Source organism: Perca flavescens, chromosome 19 (genome assembly GCF_004354835.1).
Source record: "Perca flavescens isolate YP-PL-M2 chromosome 19, PFLA_1.0, whole genome shotgun sequence".
Classification (NCBI taxonomy): Eukaryota; Metazoa; Chordata; class Actinopteri; order Perciformes; family Percidae; genus Perca; species Perca flavescens.
In genome coordinates this window covers 28,055,823-28,073,141 of record NC_041349.1, presented here as the reverse complement: position 1 = coordinate 28,073,141, position 17,319 = coordinate 28,055,823, and the positions used below count along the sequence as shown (strand labels likewise).

General features: G+C 40.0%; 1 protein-coding gene across 4 annotated transcripts; it reads left to right on the top strand.

Annotated features, from left to right (window-relative positions):
- The first annotated feature begins 847 nt into the window (after window positions 1-847).
- On the top strand, window positions 848-17,008 carry rela (v-rel avian reticuloendotheliosis viral oncogene homolog A). Of its 4 annotated transcripts, none has more exons than XM_028564512.1 (11): window positions 848-1,018; window positions 2,750-2,785; window positions 3,373-3,518; window positions 5,335-5,480; window positions 6,982-7,073; window positions 8,705-8,839; window positions 11,034-11,138; window positions 13,460-13,675; window positions 13,815-13,895; window positions 14,884-14,955; window positions 15,343-17,008. In XM_028564512.1, exons 1-11 carry the CDS (start codon window positions 1,012-1,014, stop codon window positions 16,170-16,172), a joined length of 1,866 nt encoding a protein of 621 aa, XP_028420313.1. In that variant the 5' UTR covers window positions 848-1,011; the 3' UTR covers window positions 16,173-17,008. The 4 variants fall into 4 exon arrangements, with proteins under 4 accessions (XP_028420313.1, XP_028420311.1, XP_028420310.1 ...); XM_028564510.1 differs by having other exon boundaries at window positions 15,340-17,008; XM_028564509.1 differs by having other exon boundaries at window positions 14,884-14,958.
- The last annotated feature ends 311 nt before the right edge of the window (window positions 17,009-17,319 follow it).

Here is a 17,319-nt window from a genome sequence, read left to right as displayed (position 1 = left end):
TGTATTAATCTTTCACTGAATAATGCGTTTAAAACTTTCAATTTAAAAGAAATTATGTACTATTACCCTACAATCCTAGCACAATGTCCAAAAATAGACACAATCTGAAATGACCATGTGAAATATTACCTCAAACAAAAGAAAGGAGACAATAACATCACAGCTTCATGGATAAATGTACAAAAAAAGCTTCAAAAAGACAGAAGGAACAGAAGATCACATCAGATGTTTCCTGTCCCTTTAATGGCTCTAAATGAATACACAAATTATGAAATACATTGTGGTTGTTTTCATGGTAGGCTAACATGTATTTTTTGTAAGGTACAATGTATTTTAGATCAGTGTCCATTGTTTTACCTAAACATTTTTGCCATGTCCTGAACACTCTCATCACCATTATTCTGATTCATTCTCAATAAAGAATAAAAAACATTTTATTTTAAGGAAAAGCATTGATTTTTTTCGACACAAGATAACATTTTCAATGTAGTTGAATAGTATATTAAACTTGTAGCCTTCATAAAGTGCCCCCGTTTTATTAACAGGCAAGAAGATTAATCTTTTTTAAAAATTGAAATTACACTATTTATGCTGTGATGTGATATTCTACTATTTCAAATAAATACGAGAAATAAATGAATGGACAATAGAAGTAATTAATGTATAGCCTACTGAGTGTCAGAAAGACATTTTGATGAAGATAATGAAGTGGACTTTTCATGCACCATTCCAACGCCTTCTTGTAAATAGTGAAGTCCGCGTGATTACGCACAACAACAAAAAGTTGCACTATTTCTTGCACTGTTTTTACCGGAAGCCTCGTATTGTCCAGCTTTACTATCTGCGCTCTGTGTACACAGACGTGGGTGGAGCGAAGGAGGCGACAGCACAGCAATGTCAAGAAGTTTTTCGGTGTCCGCGCTGTCGCGTCTTTTAGCTCAAAAGACAAAAACAAACAACAAATAAACAGTGGTGTCGACGGAGAAGCGCGAGTCGGACCCGGACACGGCCATGGACGGTAAGTGGAGCTGGGTTTATTTGCTCGGCCTTGTTTAGCTACTCACTTTATACGCAGAAGGTGAAAATGTACAGGGAGTTGTTTTGCGCACAGGGGAAAGCCCCGCTATCACTGGGTTTGCGCTAACGGGGGAGGGGGGGGGTGGTCTGCTGTTCCCGGATAGTAAGCTAACGTACAGTAGGAAGTAAGACATGTGTTATGCTTTTATAACTTATCCCTGCCATATTCGAGTGAAAGTTAATGTTCCATTGGTTAGTATGTATCCCTCTGTTTGTTACTTACCTGGCACGCGTGAACAAAGCTGCCAGGAGGCCTGTTGGTTTAGTCCACCTCATGAATTCACCCACTGTGACCGAAAATGCCAAACCTCGTTCGAATATGTATCAATTTATTGGTTATTTGTCTATTTGTGGAAATGTGGGATAGGCAGTTTTCTTGTATGTCAGTGTTAATACATTGTGTTGAATTCGGCCAACGAATAACCCACCGGGTAGCATTCGTTTCAACTAAAAATCTGTCCTATTGTGATTGGTCCTAGCTGCTGGCAACCGCCCACCTCGGTTGTAGCATGACTTTTAGAGGACGGAAATTATGGAAATAGCCCACAGTACTTTCGTCCAAGTTGTGCTGAGATTCTGTCTCTTCAGTGGGACATATGTATGCCGATGTGAAGAGTATCTTGTGACAATTTAAAAACTGCCCATGTGTCTATTTTATATCACATTACCTTTTGCAATGCAAGCAAATGAAAACAAAATAGCCTGATTTTATTATGGCTATAATTGATTTGGATACATTATTAGATTATAGTGTTTTCCACTTTTTTTTCTTCCACTTCACAGACCTTCCCTCCAAAAATAGATCGTCATTTTGATGCGATTTAGACAAAAAAAAAAATGATGAGCTACTAAATCCGTATCACAACAAGTCAACAACATATGGAAGCAGGAAAACTGGACTGAAAGTGACTCACAGAAGTTTCTCAGGAGCTTAGTCTCGGATTTGATATTAGTGATTTATGAAGGCCAACTTTCGCACAAATTTACTTTCACTTTCACAACATCAGGCTCAATAAATAGGGAGGGATGTCTCCCAAATAAATAGTTAGACGTGTAATTATTACTCATTTATTGGCCTTCATGCTTTGTCATTCTATGAGTTTAGCCTGAGGCTGGCAGGCACGCATGTTGCAACTTGGAAAGCATCCTACACATTTCACTTTAAACAAGTCCGACTAGCTGATGGGTGGAGCTTTGACCAACTGATCTTTTGTCACACCTCACTTCTCGCTGTGAATCTCAGCAATTCATTATTAACCGAGTAGCTGAAACTAGAGCGCTGCCTTCTGATCTTCACTTACAATGGAGGCTCCTCGCAACGCGAGGTAATTTGACACTGACATCACACCCTGCCTGTCATTGTTTGCCTAACTCTGGAGTCTGCACTTCTTCTTTCCGTGCTTGGCGGGCAGTTCATGGCAAGTAATTATATTCAGGTGGGAAACCCTTGTATCTCAGCGCCCTTTGACCTCATTTGAACACTGCAGTGTCCAGTAGATTTCCACCCTGACCTGACCACAGCACACACACATGACAAACTCTTACTAAACCACAAATATGTGCTGAAAGCAGCTTTTGGTTTTTGTCATTGGTGCTGCCACTGTATGCTGTGTGTCATGTACCGTGGATGGTAAACCACTAATCGCTTGTTCTTGTTTTCTGTCCACCGCAGGTGTGTATGGATGGGGCCTGACCCCGCTCAACCCAGGTAAGGAACAATTTCCCGTAAGTTATCAGTGTTCTGTAAAAACCAGTGCGACGACTTTGTAGACTTTTCAGAAGTAAACATTTCAACACTTTGACCGATTATCAATGACAGAGCTATTTCTGTGTTGACACACTGATTCAGGTAGTGGCAGTGTCTCACAGTCTGGATTTATTTTAATTTTTTGTGACCAAATACATTGATGTCGTTAGTGCGCCGATGTTGTAGGGTTGACTATTGGTGCTTTCACGTAATATTTACACAATGAGAGTTTTGATAAATAATCATCAGTAATGTGGATATAATGACTAAGTGGGTAAAAGGCAAATAATAGAACAGCTACACCAGTCTGGTAAGTCCATAAAATGACATCATTTTACTGTAATGCAGCCTTTAAAACCAGGAAAAGACAACACTTGTGTCATATTACCATATTCAAAATGTAATGCGATATCTAGCCTCACATGTCGATATAATATCAATGTATTGCCCAGCACTAGTCTGGATACTGTATTATTTAGTATTTCCAAAATCCAGTGGCACTGCATTGAAGTCCCGTTCTTCCTGTCTCCCTTCCACCTGTGCATCAGTCCAAGCTGCGACACCCTACATAGAGATCATCGAGCAGCCCAAGCAGAGGGGGATGAGGTTTAGGTATAAGTGTGAGGGCCGTTCGGCTGGCAGCATCCCCGGAGAGAAGAGCAACGACACCACTAAGACCCACCCAGCTATCAAGGTGAGACGGGTGCAACTTATTTAATAGGGGTGTGCATAAAAAATCGATTCTCATTCGTATCGCGATTCAAGCTCGTTCGTTTGGAATGGCGTGTATGCTATTGTCCTGAAATGAGTTTAGCTCGCCATTCCCATAGATGTTGCTGCATGGAATTCACACTGACGCCTGGGGACTTGTCATAATCAGAAGAAGAACGAGTATAGCAGAAGTAGTTTAGTCGGCGCAAACAATGGCAAACCTCACACAAAGAATTATTCAACCTGCTCCATCCTATGGATATATATTAAGAGAACGCTCCATCCTCATTGAAGGCGAGAGTTTGGGCACATTTCGGCTTTTTATAAACTCGAGGGGAAAACGGAACTTGATAGGAATCATGCTATATGCAGGCTTTGCAAAGCGAAAGTTAAGTATTTTGGAAACACCACAGACTTGAGAACTCGCATGGTACGCCATCACCCAGAGATTAACATTAAAGACGTGGACGAGCAACATAACATAAAGTACCTAACTTTTTTTTTTTTTTTTATCAAATCTTGAGCCTAAAAATCGATATTGAATCAAATTGTGACATTTTCTGAATTGTGCACCCCTATTATTTAACATGTTTTCTAGTTGTTATCCATCAAATGTAGTTAAGATTACATAATAATTTACTTTGGTAGAAGTTTGGGTAAAAAGAAAATGTGGTAGGGCCCATACGATTCTTACTATTCCTTTTTGAAGGGGCCGAGTTACATTTTTGGTGCAGGTCAGGCTACGACGTACAGTACAGGCCAAAAGTTTGGACACACCTTCTCATTCAATGTGTTTCTTTATTTTCATGACTATTTACATTATAGATTCTCACTGAAGGCATCAAAACTATGAATGAACACATATGGAATTATGTACTTTACAAAAAAGTGTGAAATAACTGAAAACATGTCTTATATTTTAGATTCTTCAAAGTAGCCCCCCTTTGCTTTTTTTGATAACTCTGCAAACCCTTGGTGTTCTCTCAATGAGCTTCATGAGGTAGTCACCTGAAATGGTTTTACCTTCACAGGTGTGCTTTGTCAGGGTTAATTAGTGGAATTTCTTCCCTTATTAATAAAAAAGCAAAGGGTGGCTACTTTGAGGAATCTAAAATATAAGACATGTTTTCAGTTATTTCACACTTTTTTTGTTAAGTACATAATTCCGTATGTGTTCATTCATAGTTTTGATGCCTTCAGTGAGAATCTATAATGTAAATAGTCATGAAAATAAAAAGGAAACGCATTGAATGAGAAGGTGTGTCCAAACTTTTGGCCTGTACTGTAGGGACCGTGTCTCTACGTACCTACGTAGGTAGCCACGGCGTAGATTTAACGCAGAAGCATAAATCACGCTTAAACCTACTGGCTGATCAGTCGCTGAGATTCATTCCAGCCATGATAACACATAATAAGAAATAACAGAACATTTGTAAATCCAAGTATTATGAGCTAACATGTATGCTAACATGTGGAATAGGAGCTTCATTACCTAGAACTTTTTTATTCTTTTTTTTTTTTATTCAATTATTCACAATTTCACAATCAAAAAGGTATATTCAAGAGAATACAATAAACAAACCGTTAAAATCAAGTGAGCGGTATCAGTAAATAAAATAAATAATAAAACCAGAAATAAATAATGGAAGAAACCTAGAACTTATGAGTTATTAGATGAAGTTTGTCCGTTTTGAGCAGTAGGCTGCCGTAGTGAGTGAGATCAGCCCTTTAACTAGACTGTGAGCAAGCAGCCACTCTTCTCGATATTTGGAATCACATATGGCATGTTCCTCCTGCAGGTGCACAACTACAGCGGCCCGCTGCGTGTTCGCATCTCGTTGGTGACGAAGAACGCGCCGCACAAGCCTCACCCCCATGAACTTGTTGGGAAAGACTGCAAACATGGCTACTATGAGGCGGACCTGCAGGAGAGACGGATACACAGGTAGACCGTAGAGTAAATGTGTGGCTTACGCTGTGCTGTGACAGAGACACCATGCTCTCTTTCTCACACACTTGAGAGAAACTAAAGAGAAGCGATGCCAGTTCAAAAGGACACAGAGTTGCTTGCCTCAGGGGAAACTCTTTAACCAGGTTTCACTTTAAAACAAGGTGGCTTTTGTTAGAGATGGGCCACGATAAGGACTTTATCTTTCGTTGGAGATGACGTGTTTACTCTCGCCTTTGTAAAACATTAACCACCTAACGACAAGTTGACTTTACCTCTGCTTGCTTTGCTACTGTTCAGAATAATTCAGTTTATTAGTTTATAATGTCGTGGACTATCCCCTTTTAATGAACTGTACAGTAAAAGGAGCAGCTTTAGCCTATTCAGCTAATTTTCATCTGTAGTCCTCAGCCAGTTGTCAATAGAATACAATACATTGTAAAATACAATGGTAAAAAATTGAAACAAGTTACATTACATTTGTAATTACAGCAGGCCTAAGCAAAAGGGAGTAAAGAAAGTATTAAGGGTCTGTGGGGAAAAAAGCGCAAGGACAGTGACTGACAAGATACTTTTAATCACGTAATGTTTATTATTACATCATTTAATCAGTCAATCTGGGCAGAGGGAGATGTCTGTCTGTCTTTATCACGACTGTGACGAAATCGAAACAGTGTGTACTGCCAGTATTGTACTACAGAGTGATCCAGTGCACTTGTTTATATTAGTCATTTGTTTTTCACATTGAAAAATGTATTATTGCACTGATTAAGTTAGAAAAGAGCAATATGGTAGTCTAAATGACAAGGATTTCTTGTACACATTATAGTAGATATAGGCAAGTAATATGAGCATAGGATAGTTTGAGGCAGAGAGAAAATTATTTTCGATTTCGTTTTGTGTAGGTCACACGTCGTAGAGACGCGCAGGAAAACCACCATTTGTACCGTAGTGTTGTAATTTATTTTTGTTAAAATGGATTTTATAAAGTTGGTATCCTGAAAAAGTATTGTTCAGGAACTGGTATTGAAATCCTTTGAGCGATACTCAGCCCTAATTTTGCATTTACCCTAGTTTTATGTATATTTCCCATACAACAGATAATCCAATCAGTTAAACAGCTGGTAACAAGTTGATGTTATTGAATGTCTAAAATATCTTTATTGGTAGTGCACTCCAAGTCAAGTAGAAGTCGTCTCGTCAAGTCCTTTCAGCTGGCGAAAGTGGTCAGTAACTCATAGTGATGAATATACATTATTATTTTTACATGTGGCTTTTAAATGCAGAGGTGCAAAGAAGATTAAAACTGAGGTTAATAGAGAGAAAACTGAAACCATGTGTGAACTATAAACAGGATGTTGACCACAGTTAGGTGTTGGTCCCAGAGTATTTTGTTTCACATAAAAAAAATAAAAAAAACGAAAAAGAGTTCATAAAATGAATTAGAAAGTACACGTGTGCTTCAGTGGTTTCGGTCTTAGACTGTATTTGCTTTCAGTTTTCAGAACCTGGGAATACAGTGTGTCAAGAAGAAGGACGTGAATGAGGCCATCACTTGTAGGCTGCAGACCAATAATAACCCCTTCAACAGTAAGTGGTCATGCTGAAAGAAGAGCGTGCGACGTAAAGCACTTCTATCATTATGTGAAAAGGTAATGTTCAGTGTGGCGAGAGTCCCTAAATGTCCCACTCACACATAGACTATTTTTTTTTGAGTGATTTCACAATTTGAAATTTTTAACAACATACAACTCGAGAATAGACAATAAACAAAATTAACGTGTATAAATGACGACACCATAAACCCATCATACATGTCTCTCCCCAGCACAAGGCTTCTTAGGAGCCCTCCGGAGCCCTCCTTTTTTTTATTTTTATTATTTTTGTTGGGCATTTTAGGCCTTTATTTTGACAGGACAGCTGAAGACATGAAAGGGAAGAGAGAGGGGGAATGACATGCAGCAAAGGGCCGCAGGTTGGAGTCCAACCCGGGCCCGCTGCGTCGAGGAGTAAACCTCTGTATATGGGCGCCTGCTCTACCAACTGAGCTATCCGGGCGCTCACTTTCCCCATTTTCTAGTATACACATCCAATCTGGCAAACTGTTTATATGACTTTTTTTTTTTTTTTTTTGCCATCTCACAAGACCACTCCTGGACTGAAGGCACCCCTTCATTCTTCCATTCCCTTAAAAGAATCTGTCTGGCTATCATTAGACTAGTCTGGACCCAGCTTCTTATGTGCTTATCCATCCCATTTAATATTGATCCATCTCCAATTACAAATAATCTTGGGCTGAATGGACCCTGGGTCCCTGCAATCTGACATCGGTAATCCTGTATCCTGGTCCAAAATTCCTGGACCTTATCACAGGACCACAGGACATGAAGCAACTGGCCATCTTCTGTCCCACATCTCCAACAAAAGACTATTATTTAAATTAACTGATATTTATGTTGTAAATTTTACTGATAAAAGTAGAAAGATGACGAATAATGTCGTCATTTCATCGGTTTGCTAGCGCTCCTAACTTAGCAGTAACAATGTTCGCTACCTTGATTTAACTTGTAAGGCTAACAAACTAGCTTGAAATGGCTGTTCTTCTACAAGACAATGGTCAAATACTGCAGCTAGCTAGATTCTTTTTGGCTAATGTCAAGCTGGCTGCAGTCGTGGATACATTTTATGGAGCGATTGGTATCTCTCTCTGTCCTATTTATACAACATATTTGTATTTTAACCTGTAGCCAGTTCAGTGTTTACCTTTGCTGTGTTAAGAACTAGCTAACTGGGTAGTTAGCATGAGCAGTGATAGCCAGTCATTGAGTTTTTGTGCAAATTTATGACTTCATATTTTCTGGTTAATAAGTTCCTTCTCGTTATAATCTCAGAGAATATCGCAGTTTTTTCATTGTAAATTTACTACTTTAATGTTGGAAATTCTGACTTTTAATTTCTGTGAATATTACCCCTTTCCCCTGGCTCCATAATTATTTTGTACCTACAGTGTCCCTGATACGCCGTCATAGTATTTTAAGCAAAAATGCCTTCTTTGGTTTATATACACAGTCCCCATAACAGGAAGTGCAATTTGTTAGCTTCACCCTCGACTGATATTGAAATACTGATAGCCTGCGTGTAACAGGATGCAGGGCTTTGCCAGACGGCTGTGTGGCCTGATTGTGAACCCAACCCTTTCCCCCGCTGTGTCTTGGCTGCAGTTCCAGAGGCGAAGGTGTGGGAGGAAGAATTTGACCTGAACTCGGTTCGGCTTTGCTTCCAGGCCTCCATCACTCTGCAAACAGGGGAGCTGTTCTCTCTGGACCCCGTGGTATCGCAGCCCATCTTTGACAACAGTGAGTGGGCAACACATTTGTGTCGCGCACAAACATACAAACATATTAGGGTTCAATTGATGCCCATTTTTGAATGCTGATATTGGAATCAGAATCAGAATGAACTTTACTGTCATTCCAAGTACATACAACGAAATTAAAAGTGCTACTATATGGTGCAAACATAAAAACACACATTAGACTAAGAACTTGGATCAGAGAATGTTAAGATGGTAAAAAGATTAAAACTATAGTAAATAGTGAAATAATGTACTTGCATTGCACATATTACGTAAAGTGCAGGTGCATAGCAGCATAATACATTTGGTTAGCTCTTTAATATCTTTTGACTATTTTTATAATTCACTTATTGCCTCAAAATTGCACAGTTCAGTGCTTTCCCCAGGTATTTTTTTTTGTCAGCATAAGCTGATAAACCTACATTGGATTTTAATAAAATACAAGTATCTGTGTAAGCAACTTAACACTCCAACCTATACAACTCCTGCAACCTTTAATTCCCTCAGACACTCATAGTTCCTCATAGCATTTGACATTTTCTCATCAGCCTCAAGGTATTTACAAGAATTAGTCTCAAATGTAATAGTATCTTAATTCTTATTCAGTTGCTGAGCCCTTCATAACTCAGTCTTTCCCATTACACAGCTGTATATAGAGATACAGTATGCATAGAGGATTTAAGCTCTTGTCATAAATTGTCTAAATATAATGTTTGCATCACTAAAATGTACTTGTCATGTTAAAATGCAATTCATGTCAAATGTATGATGCCCAAAATATTTTTGAAATTCTTTGTACGTTCTCAGGCAGTTGAAACGTGTTGGGTGTACATGTCTCATTGAGATATTTGTCTCTGGTAGAAGATGATTCACATTAGTAAGGTCAGGAGTCTCCACTGTGCTGTATCTCAGCTGAGGATCAAATAGGTAGATCTGTCAGTTGCTTGTTATTCGTCGTTATTATGAATAATTGTTTCCATTTGGGTTTGGTTTCACTTTTGAAATGTTTTAATATATATATATATATATATATATATATATATATATATATATATATATATATATATATATATATATATATAAAATTAAAGCCAGGACTTTTTTTTTTTTTTTTTTTTTTTTTTTTAATGATCAGCAGTATAATAAATGCAATTATACTTTTTAATAATATACAGTAGGGGTGGGGAGGGGGGGAATCGATTCATGTACAGTATGTATGTATCGCGATTTTTTGCGACAATTTTTAAAATCAATTATTTTCCCCAGAATCAATATTTTTATTTATAATTTTTTTTTTACCAATGATTCACCTTAATATTTTCTGTTTATACGGTAACCCTGACGGCGACTACATTATGTCCATTTCCAGCAAAACCGAGCAAAAGCAGAAAATCTGTGTTAAGTTTATGAATGAAATAAATGTCAGACTGACTGACTGACATGTGATGTGCATTCTTCTTCAAAAACAATGAGTTTTTAGAAATGTCTCATGCCATATTGCCTCTAGAAGTGTATTATTCAACTTTTGTTTTTGTTAAAGAAGGGAGAAAAAAAAATCCAAATATTGAATACTATCGAATCGCAATACTTCTTCTATCACAGTAAATAAAATAAACGCAATACAAATCCAATCGGCGCCCATGTATCGTGAAAGAATACAATAGGGACAAAATCATATCGTCCCAGCCCTAATATACAGTACACAGATGAAATACTTTTCCTTCTGCTTCACTGCGGTGAAATTGGGGAAGCTGCATAAACACACCTCATAAGAAAAAAAAGGAACCGCTTCCAGTGCATTTATAGCAATTTTACAACAGAAAAGACCAGAAAAAGGGAATTATACAGAGGAAATAATAGAATTTTGACTTGTCAGTCACAGCCCAAATTCCCCCGAATTTCCTTTTATGCTGTGAATACAACCGTTTCTATCTACTTATTATATTTAGCTTTTCTACTGGTTATTTGTTATATCTTGCTTTTTCCACTGATCCTTTGTGTTATTGCACTCTCCCCTTTGCTGCTGTAACGCTGCAAATGTCCCTGCTGTGGGACTAATAAAGGATTATTTTATGTAAAAGGTGTCTGGTGTTAATCCGTAGCCTTGCTGTTGTACTTATTTGTATTTATATGTATTCATACAAGCTCTTTTTTTTTTTTTTTTTTTTTTTTTGTTTGTTTTTTTTGTCTTAAAGGGGCCCCAAACACAGCTGAGCTAAAGATCTGCCGAGTCAACCGCAACTCTGGAAGCTGCAAAGGAGGGGATGAAATCTTTCTGCTGTGTGACAAAGTGCAAAAAGGTACAATATGCTTGTACAGTATGTGCCTTCCTCAGTGGATGGTTCATTGTTTTAGGAAGAAATACTGATACTAAGTATTTATTGTGTGCAGTGAAATAGAGCCCCGACTCCGGGGTGGCTTACCTGGTACCTTGTAGGCTCAGTCCTGGCCAGCGGCCCGGGTTTGAGTCCGCCCGAGGCCCTTTGCTGCATGTCATCCCCTCTCTCTCGAACCCCATCTCCTGTCTCTCTTCGGCTGTTCTATATAAAGGGAAAATCCCTAAAAAAAAAAGTGTCTCCCTCTTTAGAAATAGTCACAATAAAGTGTACTACATTGCATTATTACGTTTATACACACACACACACACACACACACACACACACACACACACACACACACACACACACACACAGTGGGTTTCTGTGTTCACTCAGTGGAGATGATGAAGTAGCAAAACTCATAAATTACGCCAACACAGTCAATTACTTTTTATTTTATTTTTGACTTTTCAGTTTCATTTTAGTTTAGTTTTAGATAGTTGCGATTTTTCTGGTTCAGTGTCACGATAGTTGACAGAAATGTTTAATTATAGCTCATAAAGTAAAACTGAGATGGTTTACGTGATTTTTATCCGTTTTTAACCAGTAAATATAGTTTTAGTTTAGTTATTCGTGGAGCAGGGTTTCCTCGAAGTCTTTAAAAAGTCTAACGTTTCAAAATCTAAAGTATTGTGTTCTACCTCTAATGCTCTTTCTTTTTTAATTCCGTGGTGTTGTAGTTCTTTCTTTCGCTAGTCCACATATAATTTGGCTGTATTACAACTACAAATGAGTCCAACATGCTACTTATATAGCAGCCAATCAGCTTTCGTGTTCTGAGTCTCTCTCTGGTTGTACCACAGACATGAAACTGATTTTATTCTTTAGGTATGAGGAAGTGCAAGTTCAGCGATGCTTGGCTTGAAAAACCTGAATTTAGAGCCCAGTTGATGTTGTGATGTAGGTGGTGAATTTCATTCATAATGGTCTTAAAAAGGCCTTTAAAAGTCTTAAATTTGACTCTGTGAAACCTGCAGAAACCCTGTGGAGCTTTCTATTTATAGTTAAATAAATGCTGCGCCCTGGGAACTCAGCTGGTTAAGCGCGCGCCCCATGTACCAAGGCTCAGTCCTTACGGCAGTGACCCTTTTTCAGCATGTCCCAGGCCAGAAACATGTTTCTAAATGAATGCTAATGTTGCTCTGTGTCTGCTGACGTGTTCCCCAATAACTTGATACAGTTATCATTTCACCTTGGTCCTGTGGTCAAAAAGAAGAAGAATGCGGCTTTAAGAATACATTTCAAAAACCTCTGGTGTCAGATAACACACCATCTGCACTCCCATCAACCAGCCTGAAGTGATACTTTTTGAACACCACCATTGTTCCACGTCAGGTTTCCTTGCCTGTCACCATATATAGTGGTATTTTCTCTGATTGACTTCAATCATAACCAGAAGCTTTCTTCCTGTACTCAGTTGACCTATGTTCTAATATAATGCTAATACGCTATATTTGTCTCATGACAATGAACTGCTTCCCACTGTGTTTCTGTGTCGGCAAACTTCTAAATGTGATATCATGAGATACACATCAGGAGGATTTCCTGTGTGGGGGCTGTGATACTGATATAAAGTCCAACACTTTCCACCACCCTGCGCCTCGTGAACTTAAAGTTTCTTTCTCTTCCTTTTGTTTAATTTCTTTGCGTTATCGCTTTCTAATGAACCACTTGGCAAAGCAAAGATGGCAAAAAATATATGATCGTCAAAGATAATGTTAAACTTTCAAACACTGATTGTTTGATGAGATTCATATACATCCCGATGTAGTACTAGCATTTTGTGAGAAAAAGGGGATTGAGTCTCAAAAAATTGTATATAATAAATCTAAATCCGAGACTAAATCGGTTGAAAGAGTTTGTGTTGCAATTTGTGTGAGGTCATGTTGCATAATGACTGTTCTAGGTTTACTTAGATCTTTACAAATACTATTTAAGTAGGTTGTACATTTTTATTCGCTGCTTTTACATACGTTTGTACATTCTTTCTTGTGTATTTTTTTTTTTATGTTGAATAGTTGTTATATAATAGTTACTTGTATTCTGTCCCATTTATTATTTCTTGTATATTGTGTATGTGTGCTGTGTGTCTTATATTTGCTGATTTCCCAATTTGGTCTTATCTGATCTGATCTAATCACACATTCTTTTCAAATCAAAATGCAGCTTTGTCCCTCAGTTATTGTGCTGGTAACTGAGTGGAGTTTACATTCTCAGATGTCCCGTTGTCTGTTCCCCTGTAGAAGACATCGAGGTGCGTTTCTTCCAGGACTCCTGGGAGGGGAAGGGCACTTTCTCCCAGGCTGACGTCCACAGGCAGGTGGCCATTGTGTTCCGCACGCCGCCGTACCGCGACACTAACCTCTCGGAGCCAATTAGAGTCAAGATGCAGCTCCGCCGGCCCTCTGACCGTGAGGTCAGCGAGCCAATGGACTTCCAGTACCTGCCCGCTGACCCAGGTAAGAGGCAATGTTCCCCTTTTGCCATAAGTGACTCATGTAAGCTTTTCCTGAGAAAACTGATAGATCTCTCAAAATACTTGGATCAACTCTACACACCCGGGCTTCTAACTGCTTATTTAAAAATGCCCCCTTGTAGATGAATACAGGCTGAGTGAGAAGAGGAAGCGTACAGGGGACATGTTCCAGAGCCTGAAGCTGGGGCCCATGCTGTCTAGTGGTACGTTGATAAGCTCACTGCTATACAGTATGTATAATAAGGTAGTCTCGCATTGCCAGACCTATCTCCACAGCGCTGCGGAGTAAGGTCTGGCTACACCACCCATTAGGCCTGCACAATATATCGGTTTTTTTGTGTTAGTTGAAAGAGAGTGTCAGTAGAAAACTACACTTTAATGTGCAACTGACATTCTTTTTCTAGTGGTGCCTTTTACTGTATGTTCAATTTGTTCCGTAAAAGAATTGTGTAAATTCAACAAGCAGACGTTTGCATTACTTTAAACCAATCACAATGGTCTTGGGCGGCACCAAGTCTCGGGAAGGAACTTGTTTTTGGTGGAACATTTGCAGCCCGATAAAAGAAAACGCCACATACAATATGAAATTAAGTTCACTGTTGACACAATACAGTAACGTGAGCTATTTAAATTAGCTGGATACATGGTTTAACCTCATTAGCTCTTACCAGTGTATCTCCGTGTGTAACATTTCTTCAATCCCGTCAGACATCCCGTCAATCGGTCCGAAAACGTCCCAGTTAGAGAGTACATAACATGACATAGGGCTATGCAATTAATCGAAATTTTAATCGCGATTACGATTTTGGCTTCTAATGATAATCAAAAGGATTATTTTGCAAGTAAAACTCTTATTTTGTTTTGTGTATTGAATTATTTTTTTTCCATAACCGAGCAGCCCTACCGTAAGATTAAACATATTCTTTGGAAATCTTTACAGTCGTTCCCTGAAAGAACCGAGCAGGCCTGCCTTTGTTGCACCATCCAAATCTTCTTTCAAAACTCGCCGTTTGCAGCGTGTAGCTCGCTAGCTCCAAGTTTGCTGTTTCCTGAAATACACAGCGTTTTGCGAGGCAAGGAACATCCGGCTATTATCCGGTGAATGAACTGTCGTTGATCCAGACTAATAACAAGGTAATAGGGATTTTTAGTTGCTATGTATTATAATCATGTCTGTTTTTCGAATTTCAGTGTCCATTCCACAAGATAGACGGCACATAAGCCCGGCAAGGAGAACAGTCCCAGCCAAGGCTCCGTCCCAAGGTGGTGAGTCTTGTTTAAATAGTCTTACATTTAGATGTGAAATAACAAAGCTTATTTTCCTATTACTATTATTATTATTATATATATATATATATATATATATATAATTTTTTTTTTTTTTATTATTTTTTTTTTTATAATAATAGTAAAATAACCTCCAACACCCGGTCCTTAAAATCACTTTACTTTAACACATTAGTCCAGGAATAAATTTTAAAAAGAGAGAGACAAGTGCTGGAAGTTGGGTTGAATACCAAGAAGTGAAAGAATGGGAGAGCAGAGTGTAATTAAAATCAACCTTAAAGTGTGTATGTGTGTGTGTGTGTGTGTGTGTGTGTGTGTGTGTGTGTGTGTCTGTGTGTCTGTGTGTCCGTGTCCGTCCAGCAGCTGTGCTGCCCCCTGGTGCCAGTGGCGCAAAAGCCCAGCCTTCCTACTCCTATCAACCAGGCCAGCTCTTCTCAGTCCAGCCCAAGTTGGAGGCCTCCTCCTCCAACTCTGCTGCAGCCTCAAACCAAACCTGGAGGATCATGGAGAGCCTGAACCTGGGCTCCCAGCCCAAAGCCACGCCTGTGTCCAACTTTACACTGAGCCAAGCAGCACCCTCCTGCCCCTCTACCACCGCTCCCACCACCAACCAAGACTACCCCACCGTCAACCTGTCAGACTTCCATGAATTCTTCCCCAACATTTCCTCAGCCATGGCCCAGGAGCCTGCAGCTTCTCAGGGGACCGCCGCCTCCTCGCAGCCCAGCGGCTCCTTCACCATGCACGGCTCTCAGTTCCGGGTGGACGGCGAACTCGCGGACGACGATATGCCAGAGTTCCCGAGCTTCTCCGAAGCCCAGGCCCCAGGCGCTCTGGACAGCCTAAACATGGACGACTTTGAGGACCTCCTGAACCCCGCCGTGATGAGCGAGAGTGGAAACGGCAGCTCCGTGTTGGCTCAAGCTTCGTGCCAACAGGCCGCCCCTCCCAGCTCTTCTTCTGCGGCCCACAGCGCGGCATCCCAGAACACTTCTGACCCCGCCGGCATTCCAGGAAGCACCTGGATGAATTACCCCAACAGCATCGTCAACTTGCTCCAGAACGAGGGCATGATGGGCATGATGGGCATGGCGTCCAACAACAACCACCGGCCCCCCGTGCTGGACGAGTTTGATGAGTTGATGTCCGCCGACGAGGATCGTCTAATTTCCATTTTTAATAGTGGAAGCTAACCTGGGTTTGTGTCGGGACACCCGACTTCAAGCTTATCCACGTGAATTGTTTTAAGGACTTATTTACACAGTCCACTTGTATCTGCCCTTTTTACCTTCTGAACTAAAAGTCCTTTGTTGTTATAAAAGACAAAAAAAGGAAACAAGGTGGATAGAATAGGGCTGTAAGAGACGGAATGTAGCAAAACTGCTCACTGTTATTAGAGGGTTTTGCCAGGCCTTTAGATACAGTTTGACTGACAAATGATATAAAAGACAGGACTGAACTAGTTCAGATTTTTTTTATTTTGGTCGCCTTTGTTAAACCCTTGTACTATACAGACAATCTGATCAGATGGCAGAAGACATCTCAGGCCTGTACTCGCATATTTTACATAAGAAGAGCAAACTATAATTCTACGTGAATATGAAGAACACAGACACTGTTTTACAGGCAAAACACAATACACTCGCTGCTTCCTAAAACAGGAAGGAAAGCGGGCAAAACAAATAGCCGACGCCGTAAACGCGTAAATCACAACGCTTATCGATATCACTTCCCCACCAGTCAGGCACAAAGATCTGACCATAATTACACTTGTGCTTTCCATATCTTCTGTTGCTTTAGCCTGTGATTTCAGTTGCAACCCTGGCAGTGGGAAGCAATCGTGAGAGCAAAGAAAATGGCAACATACGGCTCAACAAGCCAACAAATGGCCTATATGTAATTCCTGCCGCTGAAAATCCATATCTTTCATAAAAACAGTGATCAGGGAATTTTAAAGGGGTTGTCGGTCTCTCAATGTCTGAACTTTTCTGAGCGCACCTCTCTCTCTCTCTCTCTCTCTCTCTCTCTCTCTCTCTCTCTCTCTCTCTCTCTCTCTCTCTCCTCTCTCTCTCCCTCCCCCCCCACTCCCTGCACCGAGCTCCACCTGATCTTCTAAGAACGGTGACGCCGTTATCAACCGAGTATTGATTGGTCGGCAGGCGGTGCTTTTACACCGGTTGATCTCTGATCTCCAACATAACCTGCTCTTGACCAGGTTAGGCGTTTCAGCCCAAGTTCCCACGGCGATTGAACCCGGTAACAAGCGATCCACCGCCATGGTACCCGAAACCCTGGGTTGAACCTGAAGTTACCACGGTAAACGCCAAATCTTGCCTCGTA

Coding starts and splice junctions, on each gene's coding strand:
- rela (XM_028564508.1), top strand. Junction 3,519..5,334: donor AGACCCACCCAGCTATCAAG/GTGAGACGGGTG, acceptor TTCCTCCTGCAG/GTGCACAACTACAGCGGCCC. Junction 5,481..6,981: donor CAGGAGAGACGGATACACAG/GTAGACCGTAGA, acceptor ATTTGCTTTCAG/TTTTCAGAACCTGGGAATAC.